The sequence below is a fragment of the Lotus japonicus genome, chromosome 6 (assembly GCF_012489685.1).
Source record: "Lotus japonicus ecotype B-129 chromosome 6, LjGifu_v1.2".
Classification (NCBI taxonomy): domain Eukaryota; kingdom Viridiplantae; phylum Streptophyta; class Magnoliopsida; order Fabales; family Fabaceae; genus Lotus; species Lotus japonicus.
The window spans coordinates 15,636,138-15,659,528 of record NC_080046.1 but is presented as its reverse complement, the minus strand read 5'-3'; the positions used below and the strand labels follow the sequence as shown (position 1 = coordinate 15,659,528).

General features: G+C 40.2%; 3 protein-coding genes and 1 pseudogene across 3 annotated transcripts; 1 reads left to right on the top strand and 3 right to left on the bottom strand.

Moving 5' to 3' along the window:
• Positions 1-938: 938 nt before the first annotated feature.
• Positions 939-1,403, bottom strand: LOC130724992 (uncharacterized). Its single transcript, XM_057576253.1, has one exon. It carries the CDS (start codon positions 1,401-1,403, stop codon positions 939-941), a length of 465 nt encoding a protein of 154 aa, XP_057432236.1.
• A 3,088-nt stretch (positions 1,404-4,491) lies between these two features.
• Positions 4,492-6,277, top strand: LOC130722196 (arogenate dehydrogenase 2, chloroplastic-like). Its single transcript, XM_057572853.1, has 7 exons — positions 4,492-4,804; positions 4,977-5,145; positions 5,237-5,392; positions 5,508-5,590; positions 5,683-5,752; positions 5,879-5,953; positions 6,064-6,277. The coding sequence occupies exons 1-7, from the start codon at positions 4,620-4,622 to the stop codon at positions 6,127-6,129; spliced, it is 804 nt and encodes a 267-aa protein (XP_057428836.1). The 5' UTR covers positions 4,492-4,619; the 3' UTR covers positions 6,130-6,277.
• On the bottom strand, positions 4,974-12,132 carry LOC130722195 (protein RETICULATA-RELATED 5, chloroplastic-like). The gene is made up of 7 exons (XM_057572852.1): positions 11,244-12,132; positions 10,777-10,906; positions 9,690-10,217; positions 8,871-8,978; positions 8,209-8,757; positions 7,532-7,645; positions 4,974-7,208 (listed from the first exon to the last, which is right to left on the bottom strand). The coding sequence occupies exons 1-7, from the start codon at positions 11,963-11,965 to the stop codon at positions 7,056-7,058; spliced, it is 2,304 nt and encodes a 767-aa protein (XP_057428835.1). The 5' UTR covers positions 11,966-12,132; the 3' UTR covers positions 4,974-7,055.
• An 8,012-nt stretch (positions 12,133-20,144) lies between these two features.
• LOC130724991 (uncharacterized) lies at positions 20,145-23,391 on the bottom strand (annotated as a pseudogene).

Genomic DNA, 23,391 nt, shown 5'->3' with positions numbered 1-23,391 from the left:
CTGTTAGTCCCAACTGCTCGAACGCATTGCGTAAATAATATCTGCAGAACTTCCCTGGTCCAAAAGTACTCTTCGCACATTAAAGTTATTTATCCTTACCATTACCACCACAAGATCATACTTGTGCGTCTTGATTCCCTCGAAATTTGCCGATGATATCACTATGTCCGGGTGATGAAAAATGAATGGGGTTGCATACTCTTGCACTGATGTTACCGCCCTGACATGCCTGCGCCTCGCCGAAGGTGTATCACCGCCTCCACCGAAACCCCCGGCGATTGTATTTATCGTCCCCACCGGTGGTTCGAGATCTTTGTTGAAGGTTTCTTCAGCTCCCTTCTTTCTTGTCGCCAACGTCTCCTTCTTGTCGACTGTTGGCGTTTGACGACGATCGTACCGTCTGCGATCATCCTGCTGACAAGTCCCTTTGTATCGAATTCCCTGCTGTCGATCGCCTTGCCAACGATCACCTTGATCATTCAACTGGGAGCGTCCTGCCTGATTAATCTCTCAATCTCGTTTTTTAACGTGAAGCAATCTCCGGTGTCATGACCTGCCGATCGATGGTATTCACACCACTTGGTTTTATCCACTGCCACCCGAGGCGGGTTAGCCTCCCTCTCGCCCTCTTCGACTGCGTGTGTCGCCTTGACTTCCCGGAGCAATTCCGTCAGATGTGCGCTCAGACTTTTGCCCGATTCCTCTCGCCGGCGAGAATCGGCTTAACGCCATGGGCGTCGACGCTCGAAACTTTCCTTCTTTGGGTAGAGTTGCTCCTTTGCAAACTTTTCAACTGACTTGCCCCTATTGTCCTTCCGCTTACTGCTTTCCCCTTTTTCCCGACTTTGTTTGCCCGCCGGCGAGACATCCCTCTGATCGCTGTCCTTCTCCATCTTTGTGCGCTTCCTTTTGAAAGCGTCATCCTCCTCATCCAAGATTTAGGTGTTCGCCCGAGCACGTATTTCTGCCATCGACCGAGCGGGATTACGACTCAACTTATTGTTCAACTTCCCTGGCTGCAGTCCATTCTTAAAAGCTTGCGCATAGGCATGCGGTTCCGACTCCTCAATCTCAACAGATGTTCCACTGAACCGCCTCACGTATTGTTTCAAAGTTTCACCCTCTGATTGGCGGACGTTATACAGATCGTCGATCGTTACCTGCTTAATCTTACTCACAGAGAATTGAACAAGGAACTCCGACGAGAAGTCGCAAAAATTTGTGATAGATCCCCGAGGCAGAGTCGTGAACCAGGCCATCGATGTGCCCTTAAACGTCGACGGAAATATCCTGCACTTCACTGCGTCGGAAGCTGAGCTTATGACCATCTTCATGTTGAAATAAAGCAGATGATCCTTTGGATCGGTCTTCCCACTATACGTCTCGAGAACAAGGTTCTTCATGTTGTCCGGGATGGCCACTTCCCTCACCGCCGCTGGAACGGCTCGAACTCCGTGACGACTTTTGCTTCCCGCTCTCCTTCGTCTTGCTGCTCGAGGCGATAGTACTCTAACTGTTCCTGCAAGTAATCGTTTTGTTGCCGTATGTCATCAACATTGCGGATCAGGCGTCTCCAATCTCGGCAGTGATCGGAGCCTGAGGTAGCGGCGTTCCATCTCCTGAGATCTCCGGTGAGTGCGCCGGGGATCCCTGTCGCTCAGGTGATGACGGTGGAGAAGGTAGCGGAGGCGTCGGAGAAGGAGGAGGAGGCGGTGGTGGAGGCGGAGGAGAAGTCGGTTGCTCAGGTTGCTCGCGACGAACCTCTTCCCGGCGTGGCCTTCCTCTTACACAACGCGATGGTGAACCGCGTCTCTGCTCCAGCTCTCTGTCGCGTCGTCGACGACATGTCTCCATCAAATTCCAATCACAACTAGGAATTCAGCCGGAAATACGAAAATCAAAGAAAATTCTGCAGAAAATCAAACTTCTCTCAACAAAATCACAATCCATGTAGTCCGGGAATCAAAATCTATCGTTACCCACAGACGGTGCCAAATGTTCTATCCAAGAACATAAAGATGAGGTATAGTACCTAAAGTGAGAGGATTGCGATGTGAGAACCTTAGAGAGAAAGAACGTAACCGCTTAGAGAGAGAATATAACTGAATTTCAAGTTTGTTATTTCTCAAATGAACTAAGAGTCCCTTACAATTGGTAACCGCCCCATATTTATAGGCTTAGGGTTGGGCCTTGTGCCCCTAACCGCCCTTGGTGGGCCAGTTGGGCCTCTCGGGGGAGGCCCAAATTCCCTAACTCACATCACTGCCCTGGGACAAGCGCCCCTGGGGGAGGGTCCTGGGTCTCGCCCAGTCCAACTACATTTGAAAGAGACAAAATATCACACCTCTCAAAAGACGCATAGTTCCTGCACCATAAAGCAGCAAAATTCTTCATAACAACATAGGTAGCCAAAAGTGTCACTCTTATATTACCATATCTAATATCTTTAGCCAACTCTTTTATCTTATCCAAACTTATGTGGTATCACATGACCACCAGAGGACCTATGTTTTCTCGTATTGATGATCATAAATTTTTTTACCCGTAAAGACTATCTAAACAATCCATCGTATTCAGGGAAAAATGCTCACCCTTTACCCTAAAATCAAATCTATGTCCTAATAATATGGACATGCGATCCATAATTTTTATGAAGTTAAATCAATTTGTTAAAAATATGTGGACATAACACCATTACGCACATATCACCTTTCATCCATTCAGCTTCTCGGTGAAGTTAGATAGGCATCGCTTTTCATTTGGCTTTCCCTTGAAGTTAGACCCGCACATCAAATGACATCATATTTGAAATCATAAACGATAACATTAAAATAAATAAAACGTGTAAATACAAAAAAAAAATTGGTAATTAGGAGACACAACATTAATAATTAAGGTTTTAGTCTCTCTAAAATATGATAGTCTAAATGTAATCCTTCGCCGCAGTAAAGTTGCTAAACCGTCCATAATATTTAGAAAATAGTAGATTTTAGTCCTCGACAAAGTGTGAACTCCGACAACTTTACCTTTTAATTCATCATCACCGGCACCGCGCCTATGTGGCACTACCATGAATCCTAATTGAATTTTTTCTTTCTTTGTTCTGTATTTAATTTGAATTCCACGTTAGATTATATAGTTATGAAAAAAATTAATTTTTTAATTAAAATAAAAAATAAAAAAATGATTATAAATGAACTTAATAAAATAATTCGATTTAAAATATAAAAATTCATAATCCATAATTTATAATCATTCTTCTTCATCATGACAGGTCCAAATTCAAACTCATAATTTTAATCATTCTTTTCCCGTCATCTTCATCCTAAACAACAACAATAACAACCCAAAAAAAATACATAAATTCAAAATATTAATCAAACAAAACCTAATCCCCCGCCCACAGCAACCTCAACACCGACCCCGGCCCCAGTGCAAACCCAATCCCCCACCACCACACAACCCCAATGTCCCACCTCCCTCTCTTCTCCTCTTTCTTCCGGCAAACCCATCAATTATTTAATTATATATATGTAAAAATTAAGATTCAATTGAAAAATATATTTAAAATGCACATAAGCTTTGTGTTAGTGTCTATTTTTTTTTTTTTTAAATCTTGTGTTAGTGTCACATAGGCACGGTGGTGAGTGGTGATAATTGATAAAGCTTTTAGAGTTTAGATTTCAGCTAAAATCAAAATCACCTATTTCCTAAATATTAAGAGCATCTTTAACTATGATATTTATTAAAGTATTTACATTTTACTTTTTACAACTTCCAATAATGTCACATCATCTATATCATTTTATTAATTTTTACTCCAATTCAAAAACTCTTAAAAGTTTATATAAAAAAATTATTTTATTAATGGCAAATTTTATTTAAACCTTTTACATTAAGCAATAGTAAATGCAAACACACTTTTCATGACTAAATTGAGTGTCTACTCTCACATACCCTCACTAGTCATTGCCTATCAAAAAAAAAAACATACCCTCACTAGTCATGTTAGAATTAAAAATATGCTCCAATGGTAATAGATATTGGTGAGAGTATGTATTTAACATTACATACTCCCATTGGAGATGCTCTAAGGATGATTTAGCAACATAATTCCGATGAGAGACTATATTTGGACCGACTCTATTTTTCCAAGACCAAAAGCTTAATTAACCCTAATATTAATCCCTGAACAGTAAACACCCCACATAAAATTCCTCAGTTACTATTTTATCGATGAAAATGATGCTCACATGACAAATTTGAAGCACTAATTCGTCTAATTAAAAGTTTCAAAAAAATTTGTCTAATTAAAGTTTATTCAACTTTAAGCATTATTCCTTTCAAAAAAAAACTTTAAGCATTATTTCCTTTATTCGTGGATTGCTTGCCGCGTTAAGAATCAAGAATTGAAACTTGACGCAAAATTAATTGTGCGATGTCGTTGAGTAGCTAGCAGTTGTAACTTTCAAGTTTCGGCTCTTGAAACAGACAAGAGAAATTAAACTTTAAATAGACCTTGTTGCGTTCACCCTAAATGAATGGTTCTCATATCATAGCCGCCTCCAGTTAGAGCTAGCAAACCGTGTTGTTTTCCTCATCATATCTGTTTTTCAACCATGTCAACCTCCTCCTCCTCCTCCTCATCATCTTCATCACAATCTCTGAAAATTGGCATAGTTGGGTTTGGCACTTTTGGCCAATTTCTTGCAAAGACAATGATCAAACAAGGCCACACTTTAATGGCAACTTCTCGAACAGATTACTCTCAACTCTGTCACCAATTGGGCATCCATTTTTTCAGGTAACTAAATCAATCTTGCATCTGCATGCATACATAATAAACAAAGGGATCCAGAACTGAACATCTATTCCCTCATAATCAACCATTTCATTTATTGTAATAGTGCATATATGCAACAGACACATCAATTTTCTTTATATCTCTTTCTTCTTACATATATCAAACACGGCAGGGATGTCACTGCATTCCTCGATGCTGGCATGGATGTCATCTTGTTATGCACATCGATCTTGTCGCTGTCTGAGGTTGTCGGGTCAATGCCACTAGATCGTCTGAAGCGACCAACGCTGTTTGTTGATGTACTTTCAGTCAAAGAGCACCCAAAGGACGTTCTGCTTAAAGTACGCAGTTATATTAGCCACGCCAGTGCTTTTAGTTTACTTGTACTTTAGTTTCAATTGCAGCGGTTTGTTTTTGTCTTTGTTTGTTAAGGTGTTGCCAGAGGAGTCAGACATACTCTGCACCCACCCAATGTTTGGACCCGTGAGTGGCAAGAATGGGTGGACAGATCTCACTTTCATGTTTGATAAAGTTAGAATACGAGATGAAGCTACCTGCTTTAAATACCTTCAGATTTTTGCAACAGAGGTAGGTTGGATCAGCTTATTTTCCTCGGAATTAATTTTGTCACTCACAGAAGCTTCTCACTGAAATTGATTTCAGCTTTAAGGTAGGTAAATTTGCAACTTTTAGTTTTGCGCAGGGTTGCAAAATGGTAGAAATGACCTGTGAGGAACATGATAAAGCAGCTGCGAAGAGTCAATTTATCACACACACAATAGGCAGGTATGAAGCCTTCTACATACCTAAACAACCAGAAAAGCATTTAAAATTTTGAATAAATGCTCACTAGCAGCAACTTTTGGTGTCTTTACCAGGGCATTAGGTGAAATGGATATTAAACCCACACCTGTTGACACCAAGGGCTTTCAGGCACTCATTCAAGTGGTAAACTTCATATATTTTTCTTTCTTTTGAATACTTCCTCCAAAAGCTATCATTTCTTTATTTTTTTTACACAAATAGGAATGGTATAATTGATGTGTTCTTGTAACATAAAAAAATCACTTGCAGAAGGATACTGTCATGGGAAGCAGTTATGATCTGTATAGTGGATTATTCGTGCATAACAGATTTGCCAGACAAGAGGTAATGAACTGCTAGCGAATTGGTTATTTCCAAATAAGCATCATGAAAATAACACTTAAATTATGAAACCAAGTAACTCAATACACTGATGAGTTGTGAAACATATGCAGCTGGAAAACCTTGAACAAGCCTTATACAAAGTTAAAGAGAAGCTGATTCAAAGTATAGATGAGTAGCAGGGTCCAGAAAGACTGAAAGTTAATGCATAATATGCCATATGCCATATGCCGCCGAAGATATATTCATGAACTGTATTTCAAACATTCTATTGTTCAATCACTTGTAATAAAGGGGTTCAAGGCTCAAGCTTTCTGGTTCACAGAATCACAGTACATTCTCAGTAATTTCAGAAACTCAAAAGACAGATATTTAATCACCATTTACAAAATCCAGTTGGTTTCACCATACTGGATTCATGATTTCATGCCAAATCTCAAGTATCTCCTCTCCTAGCAATATATAAATCACAACACTACCCTGTGATCGTCTAGGATCTTGACACGCACCCTCTAGGCTTCCAATCAATGGAATCTAAGCAGTGAACATGTATTCCCTTGCAAATTATAGAGAAATAACCCAAAATTACTCAAAAGTGATTACTGGAGATCAATATGATGGTTCTTGACTTCATAATAATACTATATCTTTGTAGATCTCCAAACTTTAAACTCCATATCAGAAAGTCCAAATACAAGTGCACCTATTTTTTACACCATTTTAGAAATGCTTACCAAGAGATATCCTTGTAACTAAACAGGCGTTAACTTTTTTGGTTTCGACTTGAACTGAGCCCTTACAACATTAGTACACCTTAATAGATAAAAAACACACATCTTCCATACTTTTCTTATGTAACTGAAGACCCAAAAACTATTACATTCACTGAATTGGGAAGGGGGGTATATATTGAAAAAAAAATATACAATTCAGCAAATAAAGAATTGTAAACAGACTCATCGAGAAAGAGAGCGCGGGGGGGGGGGGAGAGAGATTATTATGAAAAGAAAAACCTATTCCTTTGTGCCTATTTAACCAGCTATTCAAAAAAATAGTGCAAAATGCAAATTACTAAGAAAGTGTCGCAGGAATATTTACACCTCATTTACTTTTTAGGCTCATCAATGCTAGCTTCTTCTGTTTCGTTGCATAAAACTGCAGCTTGACTTGGAGTATCTGATGTAGGTGACCCTGGTGAATCTAGTGACTCTGTCTTTCTGACTTGCAGTCCCGTATAGCGTGCAAGGTCAATCCATTGCTGCAACAATTTACCGAAAAAAATCAAATTTGGAAAATCCTAGTCAATTTTTGAAATTTATATGTAGATGAATGAATCACATTAAACTAATTTATGCTCGGCTTCAAAAATTTATTTTGAATGATTTATCACTTTCAAAAACAAATTCTCCCAACTTTATAATTGTCTTCAGGATCCAATTGCCATCCTTGTTCATTATAGAAAAGAATTTATAGTTTTCGATCATATATATAAATGAAATGGTTTACTTAAGAGGAGATTGTGAGCATTGAGAACTATGAAAATGAAACAAAGCAGATACAAATAAGAATAAATAATCTGACCTGGGTGCCCCAATATGAATTGATTGTCCGTGATACAAAAGAAAGCATATTCACAAGAAATGTTTGGGAAGCAAACTGATCAGAAATGCGATGCTCGACTACCCCTGCAATTATCTGCATAACAAAAATGTTGAAAATTCAGTATTCATATAGATAAAGAAGAAGTAGAAGACCTTAAATGAATGAAAATTTACGGTACAATATGATATAACCAATGGTATAACCAGAGAACAAGAAATCCAATTTTGACAAAGAAAAATTTCTCACTAAATCATCCAGCAGACAGAAAAGCTGATGAAGTAAAAAGAAGGAGAAAGTTAACAAGACAAAAATAGTTATTACTGAACTAACAATTTCTCTCAGAATTATTTTAAAAGGTATCAATGAGATAAGAAGCAAACTACATTACTGTCCAATATTTTGATTATGCTAATTCGAGGGCTATTTATTCAAGAACAGTTGGTCATGTCCTGGTTTCAAATGTCAACACACTTAAATTTCCCAATTGTATTACATGTTCCTGCTTCAATAATCATATATTAAAAAAAACCATCAAAGTGATAATATAGATGCCATTTCCTAGAAACTAGGTCCAATAGTCTTTAATCTCTAAAGTCTTTTTTCATATGTTAGTTGCAGCAAGAAATTTAAATTTAACATACAGGTTCCCCACATACCTGATAACGGAGATTTGCAGATAGTCCAAGAAAGCATGCATAAACGAGTGCTGTTTTAAGTATTGGTGACCTTACAATCTGCTGATTCGTGAAAGCGGCTGGATTAAGGAATTTACGAAATGCATACAGAGAATTTGATGAAGCCACGGCTCCTATGCTTGAAACAAATCCAACACTAGCTAGCTTTATACCACCAAATACAACTGATGCAACTCGATGGTTGAGATCCCAGTTTGTCCCTGCTGGATTCTTTTGAAATGCATTGTCAGGGATAGAACCAAGAAGACCTATTAGAGAATTAAGGTTATCAGGTGCATTCGTCTCATCAGCATATGAAAGGAATGACAACGTTGGTGCAGGGAGCCACACTGTAAAGAAATCAACAACTGATCCTCGAACAGTATCCGTAATAACATAGTCAAGCTCTTGGAAAAAGTTTTCTTTCCGCTTTTCATACTGTGCTATTAATGTAGTTGTTATTGAAATAGCTTCTTCTATGGCTAATCTATGCAAGAATTTGGGATCTGCCAACAATCTTTCCCTGAAACCCTGTATAAAGAAGAACCAGATCAAAAGGAAGGAATGGGAAAGGAACAATGAGAGGAAATATTCTCATGATGAAAAAGTAAAGCAAGAGGTTTCATTTTTAAATGCAAATCTACCTGGAAACGGTGTGTGAGTTCTGAAATCAGAGGATACTTCTCAAGATCAAAGAAGTTTTGCAAAACCTCTGGTGATACTAAACCAAGATCAATTCCCTTTTGAAGATCCTGAAACCGAAAGGACATTATTGCCATACTGTCTAAAGGGTGTTTACATAAAAGTTTGAACAAGTATAAAGAAGAAAGAACTAGAAACACACAAACTACCTAATCATCAAATACAAGTATGCAACCAACGTTCACTTGGTATCACTATTCACTACTGATTGCACATTTACAATCTTGAAAAACTTGGGATCCATGTATGCGAATTATTGAACAGAGATAGTTTATTTTTTGAAAAATCAAAGAAATACAGACTTCATTATCACAAGCTACCCATCCCAAAGTTTTCATTTCCTTCTATAATAGGTGCAATAAATCTGAACTTGAAAGAACCGAGAGAAAGTACTATGAAATGTTACGTATTTAAGTGAAACGCCCCCACAAATAGGTTCAGATGCGTAATTTGTGTCAGGTAACACCAAACAAAGATTCGATTAAAAGGGATAAAATGGCTATGAAGTAACTAAAATATATTAATCTAAAAAATTTAAAAGCTGACAGATGCAAGATAGATGGTAATATGCAAAATAGCACTGATAAGTGACACATGGTAGCATGAAAAATCTCTCAGGTTTGTATCACCAAAATGGATAATAAGAGAACACAAAAGGCTAAAATTTTGAAGGAGAAAAGGGGGTTGGGTGGGGTTCTACCGTTCTACAGAGCAAGAAAAGTAACAGTCAGAGAAATGAGTGAATGTAATGGTTTGCTAACCTGTGGGAGGGCATCTCGCCTCTGCCCAGCAGCATTCATAACCCGAGCAATCTCAGCACGGTCAAAGCAATTTCTATTACAGGGTCTGGCAGCAGAATACCACAAAAAATCAGCAACTGGAACTTCTCCCTCTCTGCGAATGAATTGCCTCTCAGGATCAAGTAATATGACTACTTGGTTTTTCTTTTGTATTTTTCTTGAAATTCTTGCTGGCACTCCAGTTCCTCTAGATCCATATGTAACATGGCTCGCACCAGTCACAACTAATAACATACCATTTGCTCCTCCATCAAGCACATTTTGTAAGATAATCTGGGACATAGTATACTCATCAACTACTCTAGCCTGTGCAGATAGGTATGAGCTAGGACCAAAAGGAAAAGACAGATTTGGAGTGCTATCGAGTAAAGATCTACGCGAGATAGAAGTAAAGCCAGATATGAAGCCTGAACCAGCTGGAGGTGCATATAATTTACGTTCAGCCTTTGTAAGACCACGAATTCCTTCTGCCTGGACAGTCCTTAAGATCTGTTGAAGAGAAAACTGTCAATTCCTAATTATCATTCTTATGTGTTGATCTAGGTATAAAAGAATTGAGCCTATTCAGACTGGTTCAAATTGGCTATATGGATCAACTGAAACCAATTTTCTCTATGAAATACCAAAAATTTAGTAAACCATTTAATCCAGGACAACTTAATGCTCCTAAAGGTTTCTCAGTACTTCACCCTTTTTACATACAATTTGTTCTTATATCATGATATGACCAAACCACCAGAGGCTAGTTTCCATAATCTTCTAAAAAAAATCTGAATTATTGATTTGGGAACCTTGACTATTCTTAATTCCCTTCTAATTCAGGGCTTGTCTTTTCTTGATTAGGTTAAATCTCATAATGCAATTAAAATCCTTGTAGACTCCTCTTTATTGTGCCTTCCAAGTGCACCTATTGTAAGTCAATTTGGCATGTAGCATTGAGTGTCTAATATAGTACTTTTCAGTTCTACTTTAGTCAACATTCTAAATTTCAGAGACAAAATGAACATTCAAAGGATCTTCATCAGTGAGGATGAAAATGTTAGCGTACCTTCAGTGGAGTACCGCAAGCTACAAGTCGAATTCCATTTTCAAGGCAGTAACTAAGAATAGGTTCATACTCCTGCCATCGTTCAGGCGGCCAATGCCCTGTATAAGTCTTCAAAGTTTCTCCATCTATCCTGCCATGTAAGTCAAGTTATCATATAAGTAATTCAGAATCATGGGAAGCAACCTAACCAATGCGAAAGAGATGAGTTTACAAGAAAACTAGTTAGAAAATGAAAAACAGTCAGAAATCCATAGCTAACCTATGTGAAATTTTGACCAACTATTACAATATAGATTGACAATTCAACAGTTTTATGCTAAACACTATATCTAAGATAATAGATAACAATTGATTCATGCAAGAGGCTATGGAAGCAAATTGGTACTTAGAAACTTAGCTATCAATCTATCATGCTAATTGAACACTGAAAAGAATAGCAAAATTCAAATTCAAAGTCAAAGGATTACTTCTTATCCAAGTACTGATTGAGTGGTTCCTGAAGATCAGAGGGAAAAGCTTCAAGAGCCAAAGACAATCGCTTTTCTTTCTCAACACAACGCCTCTGCAAATTCTTCACAATCTCAAGCTCCAATTCCTTGTCATCACGAACCGGAACCTGCTCCGCTTCCCCCAAATAAACCACTCGAGAATTCATCAACTTCTCCCACACTTTCCCTTTCTCCTTCCCTATCGCCAACGGTTCCCCTATCGCCGTCGCGTCGTAAATCCTCGACGTCACCACTTCCGCCGGTTCCTCTTTCTTCTTCTCCTCGTCCGGTTTCACAGCCGTCAATTCCGCCGCCGCCGGAGACGACGGTGTCGGCGACGGAGATGGTGGCGGCGATTTCTCTTCCGCTCTCGCTGCGGAGAGCAGAAACGACGCGCCGGCGGCCAGGAACGGCGCGACCAGGACGCCTCGCCGGCTGCTTCGAGCTCGAGCACTATCCGTTGTTGGCTCGACGGAGTCTTCCCTCTCGCTCCGGTCGGAATGTTCGGGTTTCCATGCGGCGACGACGCGGTTCGGGTGGCGGACGGATAAGCTGACACGGCGGCGTTTGGCGGTCCAAACGCGCCGGACTTCGTGGTGCGGCAGCGGAAGATGAGTCTTGGATGGCGAGGCACGTGCGCGACGAAAATAGGTCACGTGCGGCGGGCCGGTGGCGAATGAAGCCTGAGTGTGAGGCTTCATCTCCCTTCAATGGAACCTTGTGATGATGATGAACAAACTAGTGAACTTTGGTCACCTCACTTTTCATTCAGTGACATAAACAATGAAACAAGCAGTGGTTGAATTTCAGCCTTACAACAAATATTGCATAATCTTTATGTTATTTTTAAAGTCTGTCCGATCGGCTCCAATCACCATTACGTGTCGAGACTTGCTTTTGAAATAGATGGTTATCGAGTTACGAGTTACTTATCGATTGTTCACCAATACAATCTCACATGAAAAATAGTGAAAATCAAATCCACAATATTACTAATTAAGTCCACATGCGTCGACATAATCATTATTTTTTTGCACTCCATAAAATACAGCTAAAATATAGTACACTATTTTTATTTTTCACGTAATTAACGTGGTCACAATAAATTGAGATGAATATTGAGCGTTTCATGACTTTGGCACGTAGATTTGTGAAGGCCTCAAATTTGGACTTGGCCGTGAACCACAGAGATAGAGATGCCAAGTGGGATTTAGGCATGGTCTCCTTATCTCTAGGCATGGCAGTGGGGCCCGAACCCACGGTACCCGACCCGACCCGACCCGGTTTGACGGGTGAAACCCGAGTTGACTGGGTTTGGGTTCGGGTTTTACCCGATTATAAAACCTATGTTCGGGTTTGCCCGAAACCCGATTATATGCCTCAATTTACATAAATAGCTTTATATATATATATATTAGTTAGGAAATGAGAAAAGGTTTTTATGAATCAAGGGTGGGAAATGAGAACAATTACTTATTAGCTTTTTTTCTTTTCCAAAATGTAGTTTATTGAGCTGTACATGTTGGTTAAAAAAATAAATTGTACATGTTCTCAACGGGTTTCGGGTTCGGGTGTGGAAACCCGAAACCCATCGGGTGCGGGTGTGGGTGTGGGCGTGTACCCGAAACTTGTTTGGGTTTGGGTTCGGGTTCGGGTTCGGGTTTGTCATTTCGGGTTCGGGTTTGGGCAGGGTGAAACCCGCACCCGACCCTACCCGATGCCATGCCTACTTATCTCCCATGGTTTTGGAATTTTCTTATGAGATAAATATGATCTGAGTCAGATATGAGTCGGGCCTGATAGTCACAGCCTTTTTATTTGAAATAACAACTACCAGCACAATGGTTTAAATTCTAAATTTCTAATAATCTCCACCAATTGAAATTCTCGAAGGAAGTATTTGTTTCAAAGAAGAGGAGGGAAGACTCTTACCATGTTTGGTTAAGAAGATTGGAGGCATGGAAGAAAGGGAAAGAGAGAATATAAACTTCTTGTTTTGTTCATGAGCGCAAGGGAGGTAAAACAAATCTACCTTATTTTGGGGGAGACTTGGACTGGGCGGGATATAAAGGATTCATATGCTCGCCCAAAATGAGCATGCAACCGAACGAAGACAGTCATGGCGGGAATCAACGACACAACGAATATCCTCACCCTTACTTCAGGAGGACCCACGAACCAGCTGGAAGATTCTTTTGGATTTGTCTTATATACATAGGGATTTGGGCCCTGATTGTCAGGCCCAAATATAGGAAAAGTCCATACCATGACCACACCCTCTATAAAAGGGGAGGTCATGAACTTGTACAAACCACTTTTTTCAACATTAATGAGAATTTACCTTTTATGACATCTTTGCCATTTTTGGTGCTCTGCTAGGGTTAGCTTTTTCCTCTCTCCTTACGTAAGCTTCTCTAGTACAGAACATTGGCGCCGTCTGTGGCTCTAACCTAGATCTACCAGTGACGGAGAAGGTGGGAGTTACGACTCATGGAGACTCGTTCATGCGGCGTGGGTCGCCGTGATCATTGCCGGAGAGGTGGTGGACGTCACGGCGGCCGCGGCGGCGGACGAGACAACAATCGTCCTATGCTTCACGAGCAAGAGCAGGAGGCTTCCTCGGAGGGGGTCCACTAAGTGGCGCAGTCGCCAGCGTCGCTGGTGAACGTAGCTCCGAAAAAACCTTCAGATCTGATAGCCAAGTCAGATCCAGGTGTCAGGCGACGATCAACGCCGCCTGAATATGTGAACTTAGAAGACCCTAAAACCAGTGCTCCACGGAAAACGCAGGAAGTAGTGACGGGTATCACGCCCGCGGCTTTGCAACAAATGTTAGATACTTTGCAGAAGGTGCAAACCCAAAACGAGCAGTTACAAGCCCAAGTCGAGTATCTAACTCAGAGGCAAGATTTTAAGCAAGGACAACGTCTTGAGGCAGAGGACGTAGTCGAATTTCAACCTTTTGTTCCAGCCATTACCAAGGTGGACATACCAAAGCATCTACAAACAATGGCATTAGACGCCTTCTCAGGCGACTCTGATCCCATGGAACATCTGAGATATTTTAACACCAAAATGGTAATTGGTGGGGCAACGGACGCGGTGAAGTGCAGACTATTTCCTTCAACATTCAAAGGAATGGCGATGCAGTGGTTCATCAGACAACCGCCTTTCTCCATTGACAATTTTACTGATCTGTCTACCAAGTTCCTGACTCAATTCTCCGCCAACAAAACTACAAAAACAACAATGTTTGATCTCATCAGCATACATCAGCAGCCAGGGGAGAAATTAAAAACCTACATGGCACGCTTCAGTAAGATGGTGGTTCAGTTGGAGGAGGATAACCCGGATGTATGCTTGGCGTCTTTCAAAAATGGCCTTAGGGCAGGAGATTTGAATCGGGACTTAACGAGGCGACCAGCGAGGGACATGATGGATCTTCGCGCTCGCGTTCAGGAATTCATCCTAATTGAACAAGATGATCAGAAAAAACAAGAGAGGGAGGAAGGGCGCAAGCAGGCCCAATCTGGCGGTGTTCCATAGGAAAAACTCAAGGCGGGGAAGGAAACCAGGGTAGCACAAACTCCGCGTATACCAAGACCTGGACCATATCAAAACTCCAAACCTGGATTTCAAAATACATGGCACAGAAATTCCCAAGGCCCCACTGCGGCCTCAACTGGCCAGCATGGTGCCTCGCCAGCTCCAGTTCCACTTACTAAGTTGAATGCTCCCCTAAGTACCATTTTAAAAGCAGTTGGGCAGACAAATGTTGTGCAGTATCCACCGCCGCCTCGGCGGCCGCCACCTAATGTGGATACAAATAGATGGTGTGAGTACCACAAAGCGTTGGGGCATACCACGGATAATTGTTGGAACTTGAGGCGGGAAATTGATCGCCTGATCAAGGCTGGCCATTTAGCAAATTTTGTTAAAGACACAACAACACCAGAGGCCGCTAAGATAATACAAGGGGACAAAGGCAAGGGAAAGGAGATAGTTGAAGAGTTGGGCGATCCTGTTGGGGAATGCTCATCCATTGCGGGAGGATTTGGAGGGGGTGCAATTTCAAGCAAGGCTAGAAAGCGTTATGTGGCGGCAGTACACTCAGTACATGAGGCGTACGAGGGCGAATGTTGGTTGAATCACTCTCCCATTATATTTACCCCTCAGGATTTTGCGCATGTTATTCCCCATGACAACGACTCAATTGTAGTAACAATCAGGGTTAACAATTACATGACGAAAAAAGTGTTTTTAGACCAGGGATCTTCGGCGGACATCATTTATGGAAATGCCTTTGATCGCCTGGGGTTGAAGGAATCAGACTTGAAACCATATAAAGGAACCTTGGTGGGATTTACAGGGTACCGTGTCAATGTGCGGGGATACGTGGAAATACCAACTGCCTTTGGAGAAGGAGAGTTCGTTAAGAAATTTCAGGTGAAGTACTTAGTCTTGGCGTGTAGAGCCAATTACAATGTACTCCTGGGGCGAGATACCCTCAACAAGTTATGCGCTGTCATTTCAACTGCTCACTTAACTGTCAAATATCCAGCCTGCAATGGGAAGGTCGGGATACTGCGCGTAGACCAGAACACAGCAAGAGAGTGTTATCTAAGAAGTGTGGCGCTCTATGGGCGAAAGGCCGCCAAGGAAAGCCACCGAATTACAGAAATCTTTCCACAAGAAGGATTTAGTCTAGACCCAAGAGACGATGCTGATGATTTTCGCCCACAACCTCTGGAAGAAACCAAGCAGGTGCAAATCAAGGATAAGTTTTTAAAGATTGGTAGCAGTTTAACGAAGGAGCAAGAGAAAAGATTGATCGCCCTTCTAGGTGATAATTTGGATCTCTTTGCATGGACCATCAATGATGTGCCAGGGATTGACCCCAATGTGATCACTCATAAACTGGCCATACGACCTGGGGCGACACCAGTCATCCAGCCAAGGCGAAGAATGAGTGATGAAAAGAATAAGGCGGTGCAACTGGAGACTGAGAAACTAATCAAGGCTCGCTTCATCCGTGAGGTGCAGTACCCAACTTGGCTCGCCAATGTTGTAATGGTCAAGAAGGCCAATGGGAAATGGCGAATGTGCACGGACTACACAAGTTTGAACAAAGTGTGTCCTAAAGATTCGTATCCACTTCCCAATGTGGATAAGCTTGTGGATGGAGCTTCTGGAAATGAACTTTTAAGTCACATGGATGCTTATTCAGGCTATAATCAAATTATGATGCATCCCTCAGACGAGGAAAGTACAGCATTCATGACTAATCAGGCGAATTATTGTTACAAGACAATGCCTTTTGGTTTGAAGAATGCAGGAGCTACGTACCAACGGCTCATGGATAAAAAATTTTCCAGACAAGTAGGCAGGAATATGGAGGTATATGTGGATGACATGATCGTTAAGTCGGCCAGGGCTGGTGACCACGACGATGATCTAAAGGAAGCGTTTGCTCAATTAAGAACATATAGAATGAAGTTAAATCCCGAGAAGTGTTCTTTTGGGATTCAGGGGGGAAAGTTCCTGGGTTTCATGTTAACATCAAGGGGGATAGAAGTGAATCCTGATAAGGGGAAGGCGATCTTGGAAATGAAAAGCCCAACAAGTGTAAAGGAGGTTCAACATTTAACAGGACGAATGGCCGCCTTATCACGTTTTTTGCCAATGGCGGGTGACAAAGCGGCCCCATTCTTCACCTGTTTAAAAAAGAATTCGAAGTTTCAATGGACAGAGGCATGCGAACAAGCTTTTACCAAGTTGAAAAGAAACATTAGCAACGCTACCAGTACTCTCCAAGCCAACGCCAGGCGTTCCTTTGATACTTTACTTAGCAGTCACTGACAAGGCGGTGAGTACGGTGTTGCTCCAGGAAGAAGGAAAAAAGCAGAAGGTTATATATTTTGTGAGCCATACTTTTTAGGGGGCGGAATTGCGGTACCAAAAAATTGAAAAGGTGGCTTTGGCAATTCTGAAAACAGCGAGGCGCCTTAGGCCATATTTTCAAAGTTTCCAAGTCAAGGTTAAAACCGATGTTCCCTTAAGGCAGGTACTCTAGAAGCCTGATTTATCAGGGCGATTGGTCAGCTGGTCAGTTGAGTTATCAGAATATGATATACAATACGAGCCAAGGGGCCAAGTTACAATCCAAATTTTGATCGACTTCGTGGCGGAATTAACACCCACGGAAGGTGAGAAAACTCAAGGAGAATGGGTCCTATCTGTGGATGGATCCTCCAATGACACTGGAAGTGGGGCTGGGATAACTATTGAAAGTCCAGACAAAATGGTCATCGAGCAATCTCTGAAATTCGAGTTCAAGGCGAGCAACAATCAATCCGAATATGAGGCTTTGATCGCCGGCTTAAGGCTAGCCATTGAGTTAGGCGTCCAGAAGTTATTCATCAAAGGAGATTCGCAGTTGGTTGTTAAGCAGGTAAAAGGCGAGTATCAAGTGAAGGATCCGCAACTTTCTAAAAACTTGGAAGTGGTGCGCAGATTAATGATGGAGATCAAAAATATTAGGATAGAACATGTTCCGAGAAGTCAAAATGAGAGAGTTGATGTGTTAGCAAAATTGGCAAGTACGGGGCGATTGGGCAATTATCAAACAGTCATTCAAGAAACCCTGCCTCGCCCAAGCATTGATTTGGTAGAAATAAAGTTAAAAGCAGTGAAGTCTGTGATTGAAGGCGAGCCTTCTTGGATGGAGTCAATCAAGATCTTCCTAGAGAACCCTCCAAAGGATGACGATCTGAACACGAGAGCAAAACGTAGGGAGGCTAGTTTTTACACACTGGTGGATGGTGAGTTATATCGGCGGGGAATTATGTCTCCTATGCTCAAATGTGTTGACACTAAGGATGCCCCGGGAATAATGGCGGAAGTCCACGAAGGAGTGTGCTCCAGTCATATCGGTAGGCGATCATTGGCAGTAAAGGTTTTAAGAGCAGGATTTTATTGGCCGACAATGAAGAAGGACTGTCTGGAATATGTTAAGAAATGTGAAAAATGCCAAGTCTTTTCTAACTTACATAAAGCCCCGCCGGAAGAGTTAACAACCATGATGGCACCTTGGCCATTCGCTATGTGGGGGACTGACATTTTAGGTCCATTCCCAGTAGCAAAGGAACAAATGAAGTATATCATCGTGGCGGTCGATTACTGCACCAAATGGATAGAAGCTGAAGCAGTGGCGACTATCACAGCCGCTAAGGTCAGGAATTTTCTGTGGCGAAGAATTGTGTGCAGATTTGGGGTTCCCATGGCATTGGTAATGGACAATGGGACCCAATTTACAAGTAATGTCACCCAGGAATTTTGCGCGGAAATGGGAATTGAAATGCGATTCGCCTCGGTAGAACATCCACAAACCAATGGACAGGCCGAGTCAGCTAAAATAAAACTGGCGATGTAATAATGAACATTGAAGTGGCGCCATATCAACAAAATTAATATGGCGGGAAATGAATAAACAAAATGTGGCGACGTGACCGCGACCATGATGAACGGAGATATCACGACAAATCACAAGGTAAACAATGAAGGCAGGCGATGAAGTAAGCATATCAAAGACATTTCGACTCAATTTACCCGAGCCTCATGTCTTGGGGGCATGTGGACTGGGCGGGACATAAAGGATTCTTATGCCTGCCCAAAATGAGCATTCAACCGAACGAAGACAGCCATGGCGGGAATCAACGACACAACGAATATCCTCACCCTTACTTCAGGAGGACCCACGAGCCAGCTGGAAGATTCTTTTGGATTTGTCTTATATACATAGGGATTTGGGCCCTGATTGTCAGACCCAAATATAGGAAAAGTCCATACCATGTCCACATCCTCTATAAAAGGGGAGGTCATGAACTTGTACGAACCACTTTTTTCAACATTAATGAGAATTTACCTTTTATGACATCTTTGCCATTTTTGGTGCTCTGCTAGGGTTAGCTTTTTCCTCTTTCCTTAAGTAAGCTTCTCTAGTACAGAACAAGACTCTTACCAGAATCTCCACCGGTTTAATGATCGGTCCGGTTTTCAGAACATTGGTAAAGACACAATGAAAGCAGTTTAAAACAAAGACCTAGCTGTGAGCCCATCAGTTTGTAAAAACATGGACCCAAAAAATATATAGAGTTTGGCCCAACTTTTTTCTAGATTTTAAGTTACTTTTAAGTTTAAGCTCAAAATAAGATCTTTAAAAAAGACAAAAGCTGTTTGTCAGTTTTCATTTTTTAATAGCTTAAAAGTTGTTTGATAAAATATTTTTGAAAGTTTTAATTTTGTGTTAAACTTATAAATTGAAAAAAATTATATAAACTAAGTTAAATAAAAACTGAACTATATCCATATCTAGTACCAAAAAAAATACAACCACACCAGGATAATATATTTTGCAAGAAATCCAGGTTCTAAATCTCGAAAAAATTGCAAGTTACAAATCCATAAAAGAATCCATGTCAATGGTTTTTATTTTCTATTAATCCAAGTGTTATCTGGTTTCGAACTCGATCCATAGCGTTATCTAACGCTCGCCTAGGATTATATGAACTCATATGTTCATTATTAATCATTTCTCCTTCATACTCAGCCATATATCCTGGAACATTATCACATCTATTTAATTCCTCATCTTCAACACCACATATTCGAATGAAGTTATGGAGAGCTGTTGTTGCAACTATGATCTTTTGTTGTTTGATCAATGGATATGGTCTCATATCACATAAGATATGCCACCTTTTCTTCCACACCCCAATTGTTCTTTCAATGATATTTTTTAGTGAAGAATGTGAATGATTGAATACCTCTTGTAATCCTTCTGCTGGACTGCCACTTCTAAAATCAGGAATGTGATATCTTTCACCTTTTGTATGGTGCAAGATAACCTTTCATATTTGGATATCCAGCATCCACAAGATAGTACTTTCCTATAGATTAAAATATTTTATCATCAGTTTGTATGAAAATTCAATGACAAAAATATGCACATAGCAAATTATACTAGAAAAATAGAATTTTATGTACCATCAGGAGGGTGAGGAAACACATTTTTCATTTCTTCAATCGTCGATGAAAGGATACGTGTGTCATGTGCAGTACCAGGCCAACCAACAACAACAAAAGTGAATAACATGTCAAAGTTACACACTAACGTGACATTTTGTGTTGGATATCCCTTTCTACCAATGAAACGAACTTGATCTTTGGAAGGGACAATGGCAGGTATATGTGTTCCATCTATAGCACGAATACATCCTTCAAAGTAAGGCCAAAATCGTCTATCATCTTTAATTTTAGTTGAAACTTCAACAAAGTTAAAATTCGGAGGCTTTACAATTTCCTTTGCTAATAAACATAAACTATCCAGAACTTCACCAAACTTCCTACTTACCGTCTCTCCTGACTTTCCAAATTTATTTTGTACATTCCTATTTGTCTCACTATGTGCACAAATCCAAAGAAACATAGAAAGTGCCTCCAAGGATGTCATTTCCTTAGATGGATGTAACCAACCCCTAGACACCAATAACTATTCAAGTTTCAAGACAGCATGAGACTTCATCCTAAACATGTTATAACTTTCACCTGGAGTGTTAAGTGTTTCCCGAACCCAATTCCGTCCTTGAGAATAAACAAATCTATTACCCTGTTTCAGTCAAAATTTCACATGATATACACATGCAATAGCTGCTGCACTATAACATATTTTGTAGAACTTTGCACATTTCCTTTTTTTAACTTTTCTTGAATATTCACTTGATTGAATAGAAGTCATCTATAGAACAATTTAAAAACAATGTATTAATAACATCATCGAATGCAAATACACATTTATATCAATAATTCAAATTCATAAATATAAAATCCAATGCAAGGTCTTAATGTTAAACACGTTTATAAAAAATATAAAGCAAAATCTCACCCAAGTGACTAGAGATGCTCCTACGGCACATACTTAAACAAAATTCAAGCTACCAAAGATTCCATTGAATCTGTTAAGGACATAAGAATGACTCTATTTTGTTCATCTCTAAGTAATTCTAATGCATAGCTATGTTGGCGTATATCCAAACGCCCTTCCTCCTTTAGACTTTTCAAGACTTGAATGCATTCCGGGATGGAGTACTGGCCATGGACATGAGATATGGCAGCAGTTTCTTCTTTTTCAGCTTCATTGTGATTCTCTGCTGCTTCAACTAAGCGCTCTAAACTTTTTCACATAGCTGTTGCAGTCCCAACGTTTCCCTTAGCCATTGTCACTTCGTTGTTGTTATCTTGTGACACCTTTCTTTTCTTTTTGGGTTGAGGGGTTTCCACTGGACTAAAATCACCTTCAAGATTGAAATCATCACTATCAGAATCAATAACTTCATGTGGCACATTTGGAGTTGTATTTCCGGGACCTGTTTCAATCGGTACACTCATAGTCGGTGTCCATGCATCTTGACTTGTTGCCACTGTCTCCCAAAAAATGAATTCCAATTCATCGTGGAATTCCAATCCTTGATATTTAAATTTCCCATATTTTGGATTCTCCTGCATGTCCATAAGATTTTTTAAAAATCAAATTTTACTATGTACATTTCAACAGACAAATGTAAAGGATATTCACAATACTCACTCTAATCTTAGCATCCTACCATGCAGGATCAGCATCAATAGTTCCTGTCTGATTATTCCAACCCAAGCCAGTTTCTTTACCCCGTAGTTGTTTCCAAGTAAGCCAATCAAGCCTCAAACTATCCATCCTATTCCTCAACTGCTTTTGGGCATAGCTATTAGTGGTGTGTTTTTCAAATTCGTCACGTATTTCTTCCCATTTCTTACTTTTAAATGATATTCCCGGTTTTCCACACTTACGAATTTCATCCATACAGAGATCAAGTAAAACTTTCGTAGTGTATGTATCCACTTTGCATTTTTCCGACTTGATTCAGAATTACTCACACCCTCTTTTAAAGTGATATTCATAGGCTGCAATGTATTAGAAATCACTAGTCATCCAACTTTCAAATTAAGCTACTAACCGTAAATTACTACATGTTCATTTGGGGAAGAGATCTACGTACTATATGAATGACTGATTTTTATCTTTTCTATTGCTAAGTTATTGGTCCTTGAAAGATCAAAATTCAAATACATGAAGCAGCATGATTTTGGCCACACAAAATTCAAATACATGAAGCAATATGATTGGACTAGTATTATATGGAAGAAAACACAAAACACCCCATATTATATCGTCCAAAATAGCAATAACAAACAAACAAAACAAAGAAAAAAAACAACTAAGAACTAGGACGAACACAACTCGCAACCAACAATGAAAAATCAACGAACACAGCTTGTACCACCAACAATGAAAAATCAAGAGCCAAGAGAAACAGCCCCACTAACAAGAAAAATAAGGATGAACACAGCCCGCAACACACAAAAAAAGCCCCAACACACCAGCATGGAAGAGCCACGTACACAGCAGAAAACAAAGAAAGCAACGAAGAGAGGAAAAGAAAAAAAAAAGAGAAGAGAAACATACCAGAGGAGGGACGATGAGAACGATGGAGGCTAAACGAGAACGTGTTGCAAGGTAGAATAAGGGTCAACACTCTTACACTCTCAACAGCTTATTAGAAAAAAAAGCTTCCTTTTTTAACTTTTTCCTTAAAAGTTACTTTTTTATATTTCTTTGAAAAAAAATTAGTAACTTAATTTTTAAGATCTTATTAAAAATTGTGTTTGGCCCAACTTTTACTTAAAAGTAACTTAAAAGTTAAAAAGAAGCTGGGCATGTTCACAAATACTCCAAGTCTCGCCCCCATGCTCTGTGCCTCTGTCTGATATCTGATGTCTATTCCCATCTCTCTATCATCCCCAATTTCATGTTCACAAATACTCCTTCTTCATATATGAGACTGCCACTAGATCTCCAATTTTTACATCAACGAGTCGTGAGTCATGAGCTGAAGGAGGATGTAGAATGAAATTTGGAAACAAAAAAGACGCTAACACTGCTATTTTCATTGAACCGGCTCAAACCGGAAAACTGCCGGTTTTGACTAGTTTCTCGGGTTCACACCCGGTTTTCTGCATCGCCGGTTATGCCCAT

Bases quoted from the DNA above. Each gene is read 5' to 3' on its own strand.
- LOC130724992 (XM_057576253.1), bottom strand. From the start codon at position 1,403: ATGAAGAACCTTGTTCTCGAGACGTATAGTGGGAAGACCGATCCAAAG.
- LOC130722196 (XM_057572853.1), top strand. From the start codon at position 4,620: ATGTCAACCTCCTCCTCCTCCTCCTCATCATCTTCATCACAATCTCTG. The intron at 4,805-4,976 runs GTAACTAAATCA...CAAACACGGCAG, and splicing joins TTGGGCATCCATTTTTTCAG to GGATGTCACTGCATTCCTCG. The intron at 5,591-5,682 runs GTATGAAGCCTT...TGTCTTTACCAG, and splicing joins ATCACACACACAATAGGCAG to GGCATTAGGTGAAATGGATA.
- LOC130722195 (XM_057572852.1), bottom strand. From the start codon at position 11,965: ATGAAGCCTCACACTCAGGCTTCATTCGCCACCGGCCCGCCGCACGTG. The intron at 8,979-9,689 runs GTTAGCAAACCA...TTTCGGTTTCAG, and splicing joins GGCGAGATGCCCTCCCACAG to GATCTTCAAAAGGGAATTGA. The intron at 7,646-8,208 runs GTATGTGGGGAA...TTTGTTATGCAG, and splicing joins CTGCAAATCTCCGTTATCAG to ATAATTGCAGGGGTAGTCGA.